At 37.9% G+C, this 19633-nt stretch overlaps 1 protein-coding gene across 1 annotated transcript in view; it reads right to left on the bottom strand.

The window, feature by feature from the left end:
* The window catches only part of LOC140745286 (neural cell adhesion molecule 1), a 222165-nt gene that overhangs the window by 27679 nt on the left and 174853 nt on the right, over positions 1-19633 (bottom strand). Inside the window, exons 6-8 of the mRNA XM_073077053.1 lie at positions 14507-14713; positions 8405-8550; positions 5325-5472 (exon numbers count right to left, since the gene is read on the bottom strand). Coding sequence (XP_072933154.1) covers positions 5325-5472; positions 8405-8550; positions 14507-14713 — 501 coding nt within the window. The remainder of the gene's footprint in view (positions 1-5324; positions 5473-8404; positions 8551-14506; positions 14714-19633) is intronic.

Here is a 19633-nt window from a genome sequence, read left to right as displayed (position 1 = left end):
ACTTGGTAAACGGTGATGGAAAGCATCGTGAGGAAACCTGCATACCTAAGAGATTTATAAAAAAAATCTCAAAGGTATGTGAAGTATACCAATACGCACTTGGCCAGCGCGGTGCACTATGGCCTAATCCTTGTCACTCTGAGAGGAGATCCGTGCCCAGTAGTGGGACAGTAATGGGTTGTTGATGATGACGACTTATAGTACGCAAGTAAGAAACTCGGTTTCTTTACTTGGGGTCTGAGATTCAAGTTCCAGACGCGCCTCTGATTTTTCAAAGTTAGGTGCGTATTAGCAATAAATTATCACTGATGTCACGGTTAAGGAAAACATGATGAGAAAAGCTGAATATTTAAGTGTTAAAGTTCTCAAGGGTGTATTCAGTCTAATAATACTTAGCCAGCGCGGTGGCATGAACCTCTCACACTAAGGGTAAACCTAAGCCCAGCAGTGGGATAGCATTGGGACGACGATAATAGGTATACTAGTGGTACGATCTTACTACTACTAAAGGTGATAGAAGCCTTTGTGGTTCAACTCCGGCGGCACCACCGCCACACCTATTTATGCCTAATAACAGCAGTGTTAGACGCTGCTGTGTTCCGTTTTGAAGGGTGTGGTAAGGGACACATACTTTTCCGAGACTTTCTAGCTTAGTGCTCAAGGGTAGCAGCGCATTAGGTAGGAATATTTAATCCTATCTGGGGTTGATTACAGATGTCCATGGGCGGCAGTAGCCACTTACCATTAGGTGGATTGCATGCTCGTCTGCTACTCTTATATTATAAAAATAAAAAAAACTACAAATAGTCCTACCACTACCGCTACCTTCTGCTGTAGACACAACTGATTAAGTGTGAATGCAGCCAAACTACAAATAAATAATTGTAGCTGCACTGCTTTTGCAAAATATTTTCACTGTCGTTAAAGGCACTGATAGGTGTGGCAATGGTGTCCCTGTAGTTCCGGGGCTAGAATAGGGCTACGGTATCCCCTGTCTGTCGTAAGAGGCGACTAAAAGGGGGCTTCCGGGGTTGCCGGCGGCAAGAGTGGGAGCTCGAACCGTCCGGAGAGCAACCCCGGGAAGGAAGGCGGCATGTGTGGTCGCATGCCGTCGTAAACACCAGATGTGCGGGAGGAGCGTAAAGTGCTCCCCTCAGGGCAGAGCCCGACCGGGGCATCGCGCTTGGAGGACTCCGGTTGTGTTCCATTGGAGATCCCGGAGTTCTCCACCAAGCGCTGAGGACGTCCACCGGGGGGTTTTAGTGCGGTAAAAATCCTACATAACCCGGCGTCGCTCCCACGTCGTCGGGTACCTTTTGAAGGTTTCCCCCTCGAAAACAAAAAAAAAACAAAAAAGGTGTGGCAGTGGTGCTGTAGCATCCACAAAGAGCTCTTTATAATGTAAGCCTCTGCTGGCTACTTATTACCCCAACAATAGACCGCGGATGCATTATAAATGACTCCACTACTGATTAACTCGAGCGCTAATTGACTAATTATGTTCCGATGAAATATGCTTAGTAATTAATCGTAATCTATGGTAATTTACTCCTGATTCATGCTGTTTGGTAGTGGTATGGATTGTGGTGTAACTACCACCGTTATCTATTTCTGTCTTTTAGGTAGCGATGTTGGAATTTGGTTTGAGGAGTATGATTTGTGTAAGGCAGATAATTATACTAGGCATTATTTAGTCTATCGTTGTTTTTAGAACCTAATTAGAAAATAGCGTATACACGGAAAAAGTTATATTTCTTTGGCATATTTCATGAAATAATAAACTAAAGAACGATTCCATAAAATAATTAACTAAAGGACTATTGCAAAAATAAAAACAAATATTCGAATGCTTAAAAATATATATAGCCTATGTTACTCCCACAATTTGGACGAATCCAACGACACCTCGTACGTAAAAATCCGTCAAATCGTTTGAATTGCACGAAAATAATTACTTTCATCAACATCAAAATCTTCATCAAAACATTAAATATACTTACTCGTAGATTCGGAAGTGAAACTATTACTACAACACGAAAAATATAATGACTGGTACAGAATTGATGACAAGTTTTTTTCTGTAGGTTTCGTAAAATATCACTTTCGTATCTTTTCAAGCGCTCAAAAAAACAAGAATTACCAAAATCCAAAAAAACTAACATTGAATTTTAAAAACACAATATGTGAAAAAAATAAAAAAAGCAAATAATTGTAAAGTAAAATTTAATAAAAACTGCATTAATATTTAAAACCAGATCCCGTAATATTATGAAAACATTATTAGGGTCTGCAGAAGGTAAACATTACAAGTTAGTACAGATATCATCATAATTGGTCCAAAACCCACTATTATGTACGTGAGGTCCTAATAGTGGGTTTTGGCAGATGGCAGCACTGATAATCTGACCCTTTGTAGTATCTTGTAATGAAGAGTTTTCTATTATCTTTTTGGGATTTGATACGGATATGTGGAAAATGGGAACCGTTTTATAAATGGCATGGCAATTTAAACTATGTTCATTGTAGAGGAGCTTTGCCCCGCGGTGTTACCCGCGCTTAAAAGTGTAAATAGGTAGTATCTTCCCGTAGTCACTAGCCGGGCGGTTAGAGCTTCCACTCTTGCCATTCGCAACCCCAAAAGCCCCCTTTTACAACATGCAGAGGATACCGTATGTGTGGTCGCATACCGTCGTACGCACCAGACGGTGTGGCGAGCGTCAACCTCACCTTGTACACAAAAAAAAGGCAGAGGATATCGTAGCCCTATTTTGGTCCCGGAACTACAGGAACAGGCCATCTTAGACCTAGTAACAAGAATAGTATAATAGTGGCAATACATCTGATCGACTTTAGATATAATCTCTGGTCTATTATAGTTAGATATAGGTATATGTCCAATTGTCCATGGGGGGCAGTAACCACTAACCATCCCGTGAACTGCATTTTTTATACTATAGGAGTAGCAGACGAGAATGCAGTCCACCTAATGGTAAGTGGCTACTGCCGCCCATGGACATCTGTAATAAACCCAAGATAGGATTAGATATTGCTACCTGAGGTCGGCCACAGATGCGCCGCTACCCCTGAGGACCAAGCTGGAACGCCTCGGAAAAGTATGTCTCCCTTACCACATCCTTCAAAACGAAACAAAGCAGCGTCTAACACTGCTGTTATAAGGCAGAAATAGGTGTGGCGGTGATGCCGCCGGAGTCGAACCACAAAGGGTTCTATCACCTTCAAATGCATGCATGTTTGGACGTTAATCAATTCTATTAAAATAAAAATAAATAAAATAAAAGTACTGTAAGTACATTTAATAATTAACAAATTAATAAATGGGAATGAACTTTTCTCAGAACTACATATTTCTGTTAAAATGAACTATTACAATAATTGTAATTTCGCATAATTATATCCCAATTCACACTCGAATGGGAATTTTGTGAATTCCTCCTGAGTCAATAAGTCACGGTGAAATGGAAATTCAATGGAAAATGAAAATGAAGTTATTGACATTTATGGGAAATTCTCTCTTGTCGTCATTCTATTAAAAAGTGATTTATTTGACAATGGATTTCGGTAACACCATTGATTTTCAGATATTCGGTCATTAGTCATTTTTATTGTTGAAGAGTCGAATGACACAGTATTAAGCTTTTTTTTTATAACATACGAGTAGCAGATGCGCATGCAGTCCATCTGATGGCAAATACTGCAGGTCAAGGACATCTGTAATCAGCCCCAGATAGGAATAGATATTCCTGCTTAGTTCCTATCTAGGAATATCTATTCCTATCTGAGTTCGACCACAAAAGCGCCGATACACCTGAGGACACACACTTTTCCAAGGCGTTCTGCCTTGGAAAAGTGTGTCTCCCTTACCACGTCCTTCAATCCAGAACATAGCAGCGCTTAACACTGCTGTTATTAGGCAGAAATAACACCTTCCGGATTCTTTATAACCATGGCTTCTAATGTATACATGCAAATTCGTGATGATTCATTAATTATTCGATTTATTATTTTAGTAAAATTTATGTCAATTCAAATTGGCGAGAATTTAACCCAAAACTGACTGGCGTGGTGGAGCGTACACCATACCGGTCTGACCCCGAAGAGGGTACCGGGTTCGATCCCCGGCCAGCCAGATATCTAAATGATGAATTAAGGTATCTGGATGTCTGTGTTCGTTTTTGTGTCTATCCATGGCATCCACAGGGAATCCTAGTTTGGGACTATGAGTGCAGAAACTCATGTAAAAATGTAAATTATTGAAAACAAGAAATAGTATTAGAGTTGTGGTTTACCACAAGATTTAATGCAAAGATAGTTAGAGACGGCTCTTGGCACAATTAATGGAGCATTTGCTCCCCTATTTCAGTAACCGAGGCAGTGAAATACTGTTTAGGCAAATGGTAAATCGGTAGATTCTGCGCTTAAGTTCTACAAATAAATCTATGACCTGATTCTCGAAACTGAAGACGCTAACTAATGTTGAAGATACAAAAAGTTCGAATTTTCGAATCTTTTTATATTTTACTGGTTTTGTCAATAAATTATTGTCCGTCCATTATTGTCCCACTGCTGGGAAACTCTCTCGGAATGAGAAAAGTTTAAGACTATATTTACGCTAACCAAGTGCATTAGTAAACTTCACATACCGTTGACAACTTTTTCTTCTTATTAAACTCTACGATATATTTGATATCTATCATAGCATAAAAAATACATAAAGTTAATCTTTATTACAAAATGAAATCTATCTTCCTGTCTCTATTTAATTCGCTATATTTAATTTACTACGCTACATACACACTATTACTACACAAAATTATACTATTTTATCTTAATTATAACGTAAATAATACATAACCAATAACGCAAACGCATGTTTTTGTTTTTTCTTCTTCTTTTTTCCAACTCTAAACTTCAGAAATTCATAGTCTTCATTCTATCAAAAATAAAAAATTCTTACAAACAACGCCCATCCTGAAGGATTTATCCAACGCCACTCTTAGCCGTGCAACCCCCTGGGGTTGTCAGCCCTGCACCTGATGACCTAGACATCCTCTGGTTGCGGCAGCATCACCAACCGACTCACCGTTGACTTACCGTTGATCTTTATGATCGTCTATCTATTAAATAAGAAGCTCTTACAAACAACGCTCATCTTGAAGGAGTTCTCCAGCGCCACTAGCGCACGGGGTTGTCAGCCCCACACCTGATGATCGGGCCCTCCTCCGGCTGCGGCTGCATAACCGACCGATTGACCATCGAGTAGTTGCTCTTTACTATCTTCTATCAATTAAATAGGAAGTTCTTACAAACAACGCTCATCCTGAAGGAGTCCTCCAGCGCTACCCTTAGCACAGGGTTGTCAGCTCTGCACCTGATGACCGCGCCGTCGTCCTCCGGCTGCGGCAGCATCACCAACCGACTGACCGTAGACGTCTCGTTGGTGAACTCGGTGTGCTGGGAAAGATTGGGACTTGAGTATTCGATATATAGCAGTTTGTTTAGAAACTCGTTTGGTTTGGTTAGAAACTCGGTCACTTATTCGTGGAGGCCAAGGTTCGAATCCCAAATTAATTATCAACGGTAAAGGAAAATATCATGAGTAAATCCACGTATATTTACTCATGAGACCCTCCTGAGAGGTCTTAAAAAGAAGTTCTCAAGGGTGTGTGAATTCTACCGGGCGGTCCATTCTTCCATTAAGCAGTCCACTTGATGGTTAGTGGTCCCTCCAACGTATGGTCATCTGTAATTGTTCCCTGATCTGTATGGACACCAAATCCATATACATAAATGGAACATATTCTTCTACCTGAAGCCGATTATAGATGCGTCACTATTCTTGAGGACTGAGATGGTTGCCTCGGATAAGTCAGTCGGTAACACTTATATCATATCTTGCCTTTTAAATAAAACTGTTTTACGACAAGATTATCGACGGATGCTCTTAAACCATATCTATTAAGACACGACAAAGTTAGTTCGCAACTTATCCACGGCGGCTCCGTATAACGAACTCATATCAGGTAAGTACAAGTCGAGTAATGTCGTACTCCAGTTAGTAATAACCTGGTGTATGTTTACCTGGATCAATGTGAAGTTGTGACTGCCTTAAGTTAGAATGTTTTAGTATATAAGCTCGAAAATATTTTTTTAACTATTGGTTCCTATTTTCTTTTAATAGCGAGCGCTGTAAACTTCATAAATGTTCATAATTATGCATATTTTGGGAAAATACAAAAAAAATATCTCTTAATATATATATTTTTGCACCAAGTCTCCTCTAAGGATGAGATGGATTTAGACCTCAGTGCACCACGCTGGCCAAATGAGAATTTGTGTACTTCCCACTCCTCTAAGAGTTTTTTTGAACTAAATGGCATAGAGGTTTTTTACGACGTTTCCTTGGACTGTTAAAACATGGGAAAAAGTGCCTGGAAAGTGAACCTTGAATCTCCATCGCGAGAGGCTGAAATTCATACCACAAAGAAACCATTGTTTATAAAAGTATGAGTAATAAATGGAAATGTAGTTTTACCACGTCATGTGTGTTTTTCATTTGATCGTAATAAGCCTTTTATCATTTTCAACAATAATATGTTTACCCACTCAACCGTGACTTATGAATTTTAAAGCGTTTAATATTGTGGTAACAACGTAACGAATCATTCGAGATTTTTCATCATATCTACTGAAGCTATACGGCATGATTTAAACTGTAATCTGCAATATATGTATACTATACAATTCGAAAGAATTTGGTTTCTATAATCCTAACTTTAATTTTAGATTTCGGCCTCATCAAATAAAAAAGCAACATTTAATATCATACGCAGAATATACTTAACATCCTAAAACAAAATCAAAAGGCAGACACAGGTACGACCACGTTTAGAGAAAGGCTTTTCAACCACTACGACAAAGTTCGGACCATTACTCCGACCATGAATAAACGCTGCGGGCGCAGAGCAACTTGCCCGCCGCAGGGACCGCACTTAACAAACTCATATGAACTCCGCAGCTCGCTAATGTCGTGCCGTGCACTAACTTTCAGTTGGAAGCCAATATTCCGAAGTGGATTGTATATTACAACGAAGGGGTTTTCCAAAAACATACATACATATATGGGTTTCGGGAAAAATATCCCAAATATAGGTCTCATTAATGTTGTGATTTTATAAGTAAGGAGTTTGATAATATTAAACAAAAATGGTTTTTGTAACTTCGTATTTTTATATGCACAATATCAAAATATAAACAATTTTTGTCCCTATGTTTTCCAAAATTATAGGTCGCAATAAGGCTAAAAAAAATTACGGATTCATCACCCAAAAATAAGAGTATTTTGCAGAACAACACGCGAGCATTCTGGTGAAAAGTTAGAACAATTTGAAAAAGATTATCAAAAAAGTAAAGATAGACATTACAGAAAGGCTTTACAATCACCTCAACAAAGTTAGGACCATTACCCGGACCATGAATAGCAAACAAAATTATTTAAAGCAGGAACAGGTACGTTTAAGAGACAGGCTTTTCAACCACTACGACAAAGTTGGGACCATTACTCCGACCATGAATATACGCTGCGGGCGCAGAGCAACTTGCCCGCCGCAGGGACCGCACTTAGCAAACTCATATGAACTCCGCAGCTCGCTAATGTCGTGTCGTGTAATAACTTTCAGTTGGAAGCCAATATTCGGTATCATTGTATACTACTACACAATCCATAACAATTCGTAAACTGACAAACACGTAGTTAAATATCGTTTAACTATAATCTATAATACAAACACAAAGACCCAGACCCAGAAACAGAAATCTAAATTCATCATTTAAATTTCTGTCTGGCCGGGGATCGAACCCGGGACCCTCTGCGCGTCAGACCGGTATGGTGACCGCTCCGCCACGCAGGTCGTTAAATTACCAACCCATAATGGTCCCAACTTTGTCGTAGTGGTTGAAAAGCAATTAATCAGTTTTAAATAGGTTATATGTCCTTAGAGGCGGCGATACTAGTCTTTAGTGAATAGTAGTAGTGATTACACAAATGATTTCTTAGATTTTATATGCATCAAGTGTCTTTAAAAGGGCCATCAAATCAAAATCAAAAATACTTTATTAGGTTAACAAATTGTGTACATACTTATGAGTTGGTTTTGGAGCATCCTTATAAGTAAATATAATTCCTGTGCCAGGATACCCCGCTCTTCCTAATCTTACATACTTATACAATTTGCTTTTGTAAACAGTTTATTAATTTTATTTTTATTATAATAAATTTAACATTTCATGGATGAAAGGTCTGTAAATTGGACTTAAGTCTTAAAGTATATGATACGTAGAATAATAAAATGACATGTTATTTAAGACCTGATATGTGATATCTTACCTTCCCTCTAGTATATCTCCTATTGTCTCTGAACCAGGTGATCTGCGCTGAAGGACGACTGCCGTGCGCCACGCAAGTCAGCGTGACTTCGGTATCCGCTGACAGTTGCCCTGGCTTCTCTGTTATTGAGACTGACGTTGGTCGTACTGTGGGAAAAAGTGATTTTATTAATTAATTGACATGGCTTAATTAGCAGGAATTATGATATAACAAAGATGAAGCAGTGATAGTCTAGTGGTTAAGAAACGCGGCCTCTAGATCGAGGAGTCCCAGGTTGAAATCCCAGGTACGCACCTCTGATTTTTCAAAGTTATGTGCGTATTAGAAGTTAATTATCAATTGCTTAAACGATGAAGGAAAACATCGTGAGGAAACCTGCATACCTGAGAATTCTTAAAAAAAAACGTTCTCAAAGGTATGTGAAGTCTACCAATTCGCACTTGGCCAGCGCGGTAGAATATGGCCTAATCCTTCTCATTCTGAAAACATTCTTATATGCGGTTGGCAACAGAAGCTTTGCTATCCCTGAGGATTACGTTCGAACGTCTCGAACAATTATGTCTCCCTTACCACACACTTGAAACTAGTATTACTCAATCCAATATTTAACACATTATACGAGTATATATTTACGGATACACACTTTTCATGTGAAAAAAGATTTTACTTACTTGACTTTTGCAGTTAAAAAGTGCATTTAATATAATATGGAAGTCACGTAGCTACATTAGTTATTTTGAAGTTAGTGTTTTAAGACATGCTGGGAATCGGAATTAGAAAAAGAATGGCGTTGAAAACAAAAAACATTGAGGATAGCAAAAGATTTTTTTATAAGACTCTGTTAGAAACTCGATTTTACAATTTAAAAAGCTGATTGAACATTGATTTTTAAACGCTTTAACGCTTTCTACACTCACAGCCCACACTAAGATTCCCTGTATCGTGGGTGCTATGGACACACACAGAGACAAATACACAAACACCCAGACCCAGAAACAGAAATCTAAATTCATCATTTAGAAATCTGTCTGGCCGGGGATCGAACCCGGGACCCTCCGCGCGTCAGACCGGCATGGTGACCGCTCCGCCACGCGGGTCTTCAAAGACGCTAACTCATTACTGCTCCACTGCTGGGCGAAGGTATTCTCTCAGAAAGGAAACGATAAGGCCGATCCACCGCCCTGGCCAAGCGAGAATTAGTAATATAGATTGGTGGTAGAGGTTATAAATTAGTTGCCAGAATATATCGGATTTCTAAAGCCTTCAATAAGGCCTTTGACAAAGTTTAAAAACCGTTTTATTCAGTAATAACAACTGGTCCTGTCGACTTAACATGCCCTTCCATGCACAGAACAGCGTATGACTTTACCGCTCATCCATCTTTCGATCGCAACTGACACTACTTAACTTTGAAAAAAAGGTTAAACAAGTAATTAATTTAAAAAAATCAAAAACCCGACTGCACCAAAAAGGCTGAAGTAGAATTTCCAAAAGCAGTGAAATAGGCATTTCATTATTTTTATCCAAAAAGCCAAATACAAAGTTTCATAGTAGGTGTCTGCTTCAAAAACAAAAGATGTTCAAAAAATATTATCCTATTTTATCCTCGTAGTGCTCATTTATGCAATATAAAGAACGATATGTGTAAAATTCCAGCACTGTAAAGTTCAGCGGTTTCCCTTTGCGTTGATCTCTCGCACAGAAACTCACTCATTTAGTCAGACAGTCATCTCGATGTGTATATACGAGCATATATGTACTAACTGACCCGGCAAACGTTGTGTTGCCATATAAATACAAAAATGTTAAGGGTGAACAACCCTTATCACTTAGGGGTAAAAAAAAAATAGTAGATAGTGGCCGATTCTCAGACCTACTGAATATGTATATAACATTTGGTGAAAATCGGTGAAGCCGTTTCGGAGGTGTACGGTAACTAACACGAGAATTTTATACTACCATAAGATATATTATATAATGTATGTGTGTAAATGTTAATCTCCTCTTAAATTCCTTTATTTTGACACCCTACTCGATAGGTTTGGTTAACTTTTTTAAAACGTGTTACTATTTCGCAAAAAAATCCACCATTTACAGTCTATAGAATATATAACATCAGTAATTGTTGGATAAAAATAATTAAATTCTACCTCATTAGAGGTAGAATTTAATTATTTTTATCCAACAAGCCTAATAAAAAAATTCATAGTGTTTGCTTCAAAATTCACGGTTGTTCAAATTAACTTTTAACCCTTATTTTACCCTCTACGGGGTTGATTTTTCGGATGGGGATAAATAAATGCGTCCTTGTTCTTATCCAGAAAGCCAAACACAAAACTTTATAGTAGTTGCTTTAAAATTAAAGGATTTCAAAAAAACTGTTTTCCCCTATTTTACCCTCTTAAGGGTAGAATTTCCAAAAAGCCTTTCTTATTACTTATTCACGCTATATCGAGAACCTATGTGCAAAATTTCAGAACTGTACGGTACTTGGTTTAGGCTGTATGTTGATTTCTGAAAAATGAAAAAGTCATTTAGTTAGTCATTCACTCCGTCACGTTGCTGTTTTATGTATATAGAAATATGTTTTTATAATCTCCGTTTCATTTCCTTTCATTTGATACCCTACTCGATAGGTTCGGGTAACTTTTTTTTTTAAATGTGTTACTATTTGGCGTCAAAAATCCGCCATTTTGATTTTTTTTTACTAACACCTATCTAAGGACTTTCGGGTCATTGAGACAAATATAATGACACCTTAACTGTTGAAATTCATCCAGCCGTTTGTTAGATCGGATCAAATAAAGAAAGACAAACATACAAGATACGCGCGAAAAACATAACCCTTCCTTGGCAGTCGGGTAAATACACAAGTTGCAGTGCAATGAACGTTTTCGTAAGGTATGTACGTGCTAGAAAATATATTTACATAAGTACGCTGTATATGTGTACAGTTTAAAAACCAGATGTCCCTAGAATTCTTCGGATAAAATCATAAATCGAGTTTGGCGTAACGCCAAGACATGCCAACTTGAAACAATTTGATTTCAGGATGCTAATAAAATTTGTAAGAGGCGCTAACGACGGAGTATGCACTGCCAAGTGCCAAGGCAGATGACATAAATACAGAATACATAAGAACTGTAAGGCTGAATACCCATTGGCTACTATCGCGTGAACGATAGCTGCATAGACCACTGTCGTCTTTTTATAAGAACTGTAAGACTGACTGCCCTCTGGCTACTACCGCATGAACAATAGCTGCATAGACCACTGTCGTCTTTTTTATAAGAACTGTAAGGCTGACTGCCCTCTGGCTACTATCGCATGAGCAATAGCTGCATAGACCACTGTCGTCTTTTTTATAAGAACTGTAAGACTGACTGCCCTCTGGCTACTATCGCGTGAACAATAGCTGCATAGACCACTGTCATCTTTTTTATAAGAACTGTAAGGCTGACTGCCCTCTGGCTACTATCGCGTGAACAATAGCTGCATAGACCACTGTCATCTTTTTTATAAGAACTGTAAGGCTGACTGCCCTCTGGCTACTATCGCATGAGCAATAGCTGCATAGGCCACTATCTTCTTTTTATAATATAGGAGTAGCAGACGAACAAGCAGTGCACCCGATGGTAAGAGACTACTGCCGCCCATGGACATCTGTAATCAACTTTAGATAAGTTATGATTCCTACATGAGGACAGCCACAGATGCGTCGTTATCCCTGAGGACTAAGTAGAAATGCCTCGGAAAAGTATGTCTTTCTTACCCTTCGAACCAGAACACAACAGCACTCATATTATAACGTGCCAGGACGATTGCCATTTATTACCTAAACCTGTATCATTTTGAACATCTCTTACCATTAATTTATAATATGCTTCAATAACTATATTAACCTATTTGACGATGTACTCTGATCGGACAGATGCAGTGTTATATTTAAGATTAAGAGTGCTTTTCCACCAGAGTACGAAGTAGCGAAGTAGTAAACGAAGTTGAAGTTTAACTACGAAACTATTTGACCGTTTTCATCAAAGTGCGATGTATCCTGCGAGCTTAGCAGGATATGCCATGAAGACGATATATGCTAACTACTTAGCACGTCATCTACTCTTCTCATCATATAGCTATATAGCTGCACCTGTCTCTAATACTTAGCTCTAATCCTTAGCTCACATTCCTCCATATAAAAATACCCTTGTTGAGCGTAGAACCCTCTTTGTTTCCATTCTGGCCGCACTACCGCTATACATATTTCTCTCTAGTACTAGTGTTAAACACCAGCAATTTTGGTTTGACAAAAAAGGCATACTTATCAGAAGCAGACAGGATTATAATCTTATCGGGATTTATTATACAATAGTTCTTGCCTGCGGCTTCGCCCGCGTTTCAAAGAAAGTAATATGACATGCTAACATACATAAAACTGAAAATTCGTACCTTCATTGAAATGAAAGTGGCGCCATCTGGCGTACCAACTTTGAAACCTTCGTGGGCTCATGGACAACGACTTTGCTAAAGATCATCACTTAATCAAATGCATAGTTTACGATTCAAACTAATATCGATTAAAATAATCGACTTTTTAGTCCAAAAGATCAATTTTCCGATTTAACGATCTTAGATCGCCATCCCTAGTTCCCGTGGGATTTCCGGGATAAAAACTATCCTATGTCCTTTCTCGGGTCTCAGACTATCTTTGTACAAAATTTCATTAAAATCGGTTCAGTGGTTTAGGCGTGAAGAAGAGACAACCAGACAGATAGACAAACAGAGTTACTTTCGGATTTATAATGTTATATAAATATAAAATATAATAGTAAGGAAGTAAGGATGTTCATGGCTAGCTGTAACCACTTACTGTCTACGAGCCAGTGAACTGTATGGTCATTTAATTTTGCTTATCCAATTTTATAAAAAAAAAAAAACTATTTCCATCGGTAGTTAGCTCATCTAAACAATGAACGGATTGCTTGAGTTTTTATTGATAGGTTTGACAAACAAACAAAGTAATTTCAGCCTGAGATAAAAATGTCTACGTAATCCACTAAAACGTATGCCATAACGTAACTTAGTTTCAAGACATATGATAGAAGGTAGATACGAAAATAACCCGAAGATTTATTACAGCGGCGCTTATAAATCTCATAATTCTTGCATAAAGGTACGAGGAATTGACGATCTAAAAACTTTGGGGCTAAAATTTGATGTAGTAATTTCCTCCCCAACGTTCTTACTCCGTGACCTTTCCCGAGTCGAAATAATTTTAACAATTAACTTAGGCTTAGGGCAGAACGAATAATTATGACGACGGCCTACTTTTTACACAATAAAGGCTGAATTTTATGATTATAGGCCTGGAGACGCAATTGCAAATTTCTTTGGTACTGTGAGGAATTCTCTCAAGGGTACATTACCCTTGAGCACTAGCTCACACTTAGCCTTTACTAGAATTGTACTGTATACGTCACACGACGAAATGCTCGAGATTTTAATTAGTAACACCTGCATGCGAGCACTACTTGTACCAATCTGAAGGGTCTAAGTCGTAGACCCTTAGGATTCTTGGAATTATTCCCTGGAAACGCGCTTAACTTGGGTAGATTGTAACCGATCTACAAAGTAAAGCAGCGTCTTTTTAGCATGAACCAATTGTTTTGTTTTGGTGGAAGAATGTGGATGTCGAAAAACATATGAGATTTACATCTTAATTCTCAGGAGGCAACGCAGTTAATTAACTTCAGATTTGCTATTTTAATCTAATAAAAAAAGTACAGTCGAAATTAGTGCCAGTAGTCAGAAGTAAGATTAGAGCATATCCTATCATGTGGCTACGATGCGAATTAGCGAAGAAAGATATAGATTAGGCGTAAATCATTGGTCGTTTGTTCAGCTACTATAAGTTTTGGCTTCATCATCATATTTGACATTTACTACCTAATTTAGCATTAACTTACAATTCATCTCCACCTGAGCAGTTCTCTCATGAAGACTCAAGAGCGGAGTATTGGTCGCCTGACAGCGTATGCTCATGTTGAGCCAGTTTTGACTTCCTCATCATATTTCTTATTATCACTTAATTTAGCATCAACTTACAATTCATTTCCACTCGAGCAGTCCTCTCATGTGGGCTCAAGAGCGGAGTGTTTGTAGCCTGACAGCGGATGCTCATGTTGAGCCAGCTCCGCTCCGCGCCGCCCACGCTGATCCTGCTGATGATGACCTTCCCGTCGTTTTTCAACACCGTGTGGTCTTCGATCGGCTTGTTGTCGATCATCCAGGAGAGCGTTGGTTGGGGACGACCTGAGGACAAGAAAACAGTTTAAGCTTGATGATGATGACTTAATAGTATCCTATTCAGAATTGGTATTAGCATTTAGTCTCGATAAAAATGATTCAGTAATATGGAAGCCTTTGGTATGATGACGTTACCGAAATACATTTTGGATTTTGATATTGCAGACAAACAAGCGCCTTATTCATAAACAGCTTAGCTCCTTTCTTTCCATGCATGCCTTACTGAATCCTTTACAATCCGGTTTTCGTCCTGGTCATAGTACGGCTACTGCGTTACTAAAAATCACAGACGACATTCGCATGGGGATGGATAATCAAGAGCTGACCGTATTAACGCTGTTAGATTTCAGCAACGCGTTTAATGCTGTTGATTATGATGTCCTCATAGGGGTTTTGCGTTCTCGTTACATATCTCCGACGGCGATTGATTGGTTTCATAGTTACTTGTATGGTCGCCGACAGCGTATTCAAATCGATGACAAATTTTCCAACTGGTCGAGTACTACTGCCGGTGTACCGCAAGGTGGCGTGTTGTCTCCACTTCTGTTTGCTATCTTCATAAATTCTATTAGTCTCCACCTCACTTCTCTCTACCATCTTTATGCAGACGATCTTCAAATTTACAGTCAAGCAAATTTGAGCAACTTGCATTGCGCCATCAAAATTGTTAACACTGATCTGACTCATGTTTCGACTTGGAGTAAGACATATGGCCTTAAGTTAAATGCCTCCAAATCGCAGACTATTATTATAGGGAGTTCGCGACTGACCTCTAGAATCGACTGGAACCTGTTACCACCAATTACTCTGGATAACGTTATTATTCCTTACAGTAATACGGTGAAAAATCTGGGTATATACATGGACCAACACCTCTCATGGATACCGCAGATCACGGAGGTTAGTAAAAAGCTGTTTTCTGCAGTGGGCTCTCTTCGTAGGTTGAGTAATGTTTTACCTATTCCCACTAAAATAACGCTTGCACAATCATTACTTCTACATATACTTGACTACGCTGATGTGTGTTATCCTGACATTACCGAGGAGCAATTAGATAAGCTTGAGCGTCTTCAAAATTTGTGTATACGGTTCATATTTGGATTACGAAAATATGACCATATCTCTGAATATCGCACTAAACTCAAGTGGCTCCCAATTCGCCTTCGCCGGAATGCTCACATTCTATCTCTTCTCTATTGTTTACTATTTAATCCAACTGCGCCTCCCTACCTCAAACAACACTTCCAGTTTCTACACTTGTCCCATGACCGATCTCTCCGTTCTACAGAAAATCTTGCTCTCTATACGCCTTCTCACTCAACTTCCTTTTATAAAAAATCCTTCACTGTTTCAGCTATCCGTCTTTGGAACTCCCTCCCAGTATCTATTCGTAATTCCCAGTCCCTATACTCCTTCAAAAAACTAGTCAAATCTCACTACCTTCAACTCTAACTTTATTCCTTCTCTAAAGTTGTGCTCTTGCTATTAATCATACTTTGTTTCTAAATTTAATTATTAGCTTCTTTCCCTTTTACTTATTTATTCTTCTCCTACTGCTATCCCTTATCTTACACTTCATTTTACATATTATTAGTTAACATTTTAATAAAATTGCACCCTACCTTTTATTGTATTTCATACTTTCTTTAACTCCTCACCCTAAGGTTGTCTGGAAGAAATCGCTGTTTTAGCGATAAGACCGCCTTTTGTGTCGTCCTAAATTGTATGTTTTCATTTTATGTTCTATTTCATTTTATGGTACAATAAAGAGTATTATTATTATTATTATTATTGATAACAGATCATTGCTGGACGCAATACTACAGGATTTCTCAATATTACACCTTTGACACGGGGGCACAAAGAGCATACAGTGAACATTGGCGACTCGGCCTGACACGCATTGATTTCCTGGTTCAATCTGTCTGTGTGTATGTATTCGTCTTGTGCGTTCATCACTACCTTGAAATAGGATAAAACCTCGTGTACATCCTCTGAGGCTACGAGTATAGAAAGCGTTATTAGTTCCAACTTAGTTCTCTCTCTGTTTCTCTATCTTAGATTGATTTCTGCCGACTAATCTAATGTAATGTAATCTATTTGACTACTACAAAACAGAACTATTTATCTTATTTAAAATTATATTTCTATCTATCGTCTTTTGGATATTATTATCAAATGGGTAAAATAATACGTAATCATAATAATATTTGCTACCCAAACTTGAAAATTGTCTTTCAAACAAAGTTTATACTTCGGTTTAGCTGACCTTGTTACAAATTTGTACCTCAGTCGAACAGTCCTAAATAGGTAAATGGGAATAGTTCACGCTGAACAAATAGTTTCACGTATTACAAAGACTGCTTGCTCGTAATTATTATTTAGATGTTTCGTGAACTTATTATATTTATCTTCCTTTAAAGTATCTTTGACGGTCCACGATACAATAGTTATTTTTAGGATTTGATTCTTAAATAGGTAGATAAAGATCTTGAAGATATACTATTTATTTTGTTCGATTTTGGATCCTTATCCTTAGTACAAGTTCGATTTACATTGAGCCGAATTTTATCATTATTAACTAATCATTGCTTTTAGAAATAATATTTTTACTACAAGCAATCATCAAATCAAAAAAAGACAAAAAAGAACATTTTTATGAAACATCTTATTATTTTTTAAGTATAGGATTTCGTCATATATTATATTCCAACTATTACATGCGTCTCTACAGTACCCTTACCAGGAGTTTTTACGTTTCGACTAATATGACTGTTTTGGTATATGTATGGGCCAATACGATTTCCTAGTTCTGAAACAATCCGCTAGGGGCGCTGATTGGAATTGGTATGGGCAAATACGTAAACAAATACCAAAACAGTCATATTTGTCGAAACGTAAAAACCCCTGGTAAAGGTACAGTTCAACATTAGAAGATATAAACATACCATAGATTAGTAAAGATTACTCACTCCTAACAAGAAAATGTACCCAGTTTTGAGAATTGAAATAGTTGCGTAAAAAAGTTTTGCCACGTCTCCGTGCTAAAATGTCCATTAAATATTTGAAATAATTATTTATTTATTACCTAAATTACGTAATTATTACGTAAATTAGTTATTTATTCGTAAATTTTCTCTAAAAATGTTTTTATTTGTCAAGGATTCAAAAAAAAAACTTACTAAAATAAGCCGTTGGTGGCTTCATTCAATTTCAAGGCGGCGAAGTATCTTTACTAATCTATGAAACATACAGACGGAATATTACTGTAAGCATAGCGTGGTGGCTTAGTAATTTATGTCTCGCTTTACATAACCCTCAAGATTGAAAAAGATTAACGACGTATACTGCATGTGAAAAATGAGTAAGGGTTTTAAGTACTTCCAAAGTTAGCACGCCTACAAACTTAGCGAAATGCACTTACTTCCACAACTTAGATTCGCTCCAAAAATGTTGTCGGTGGCAAAGTTATCGGAACTTTTCTAAAAGCATTAGCATGTTCCATGTTCCGGCGCCGCACTCGACGCTGTTTGTTTTTACGATTGCATCTGAACATGTTCGAACAGGTCGTAACAGCTGTTCGGAAATTTTTGATTCAGTTCGTGAAACTTAGTTTGCTCTTGTCGATGTTCAGATTGGTTCGTGATTGCAAAGAAGACAAATTACTGCCTACTTCCTAATGGACTGAAGGCTTTAAGAAGATAGATAGTAGGTACTAGATGTATATAGCAAAGGATTGGCCTGCGGCTGTCTATGGCCAAATGTAAATCTCCGAAGAGGGTAATCTCCAATGACATGACATAGGCTTAATGTATGTATAGTGTTCCTGTGCATTATGTGCTTATTGATGAAGGGAATCCTAAAAGGATTAACGAGGTACACTTGCTTCTACATGTGAAAATGAATAGAGTCTTTAAGTACTTCCAAACTTAGCTAAATGCACTTTACTTCCACAACTTAGATTCGCTCCAAAAATGTTGTCGGTGGCAAAGTTATCGGAACTTTTCTAAAAGCATTAGCATGTTCTATGTTTCGGCGCCGCACTCGACGCTGTTTGTTTTTACGATTGCATTCGAACATGTTCGAACAGGTCGTAACAGCTGTTCGGAAATTTTTGATTCAATTCGCAAAACTTGGAGTTTACTCTTGTCGATGTTCAGATTGATTCGCGATTGCTAATTTGTTATCTTTAACGTGGATTGAAGACCTTAAAAGGGTTAGCTAGGACTGGATGAAGAGCACAGTACTAGTGTAGCGCTAACAAAGAGAGGCTTATATGGAGCTGTGATCCCTCAGAGGCTCATGAATAGCCATGGCTAAGGGGACATATAGAGTTTCTTTGCAATGACAGGTTCATTTCTGTACGGAACCCTATTTCTTAATTATAAAGTTGACTATCGTCGTTGTTTCGTTTAGTTCGTAATTGATAATTTGTCTTGCAGAACTGGCCTGAAGAAGACAGGAGTAGCTGGATGCAGGACATCTGTTTTTATTTTCATTTTATTGAAAAATAATCTAGACTTGCTCTGTACGTTGTTTAAGTAATAGCTATAAAGAAATAAAATTAAAAGTTTTGCTTTCAAACCTTATTTATTACCATTGATCGAATTTTGAGAATTTCTCGTCAACTTTCATTCCAGTAGGTATAACGTTGGATAGATTAATTAATAATAACGAGCATTTTAGTTGTGTAGATAGACTACAATTTCGGCTATTGAAAACTGGAACCAAAGGCAACATAGAATAAGGTAAAATGTAAACTTCTTAAAGTATTATCATTTTCCAACTTCATCACAAACTCCGTACTTCAACATGTTTGTTTTTCTGATCACGGATGGCAACATGATCGAACAAGTTGTAACTGATTTTAAATTTTTGATTGTGTTCGTAAACTTTTGTTGAGTTTATCTTGTTTATGTTAAATAT

This window comes from Epargyreus clarus, unplaced genomic scaffold (assembly GCF_041222505.1).
Source record: "Epargyreus clarus isolate Ecla_fem2 unplaced genomic scaffold, WU_Ecla_fem_2.2 ptg000010l, whole genome shotgun sequence".
NCBI lineage: Eukaryota > Metazoa > Arthropoda > Insecta > Lepidoptera > Hesperiidae > Epargyreus > Epargyreus clarus.
This window is presented reverse-complemented; position numbering and strand designations above follow the sequence as displayed.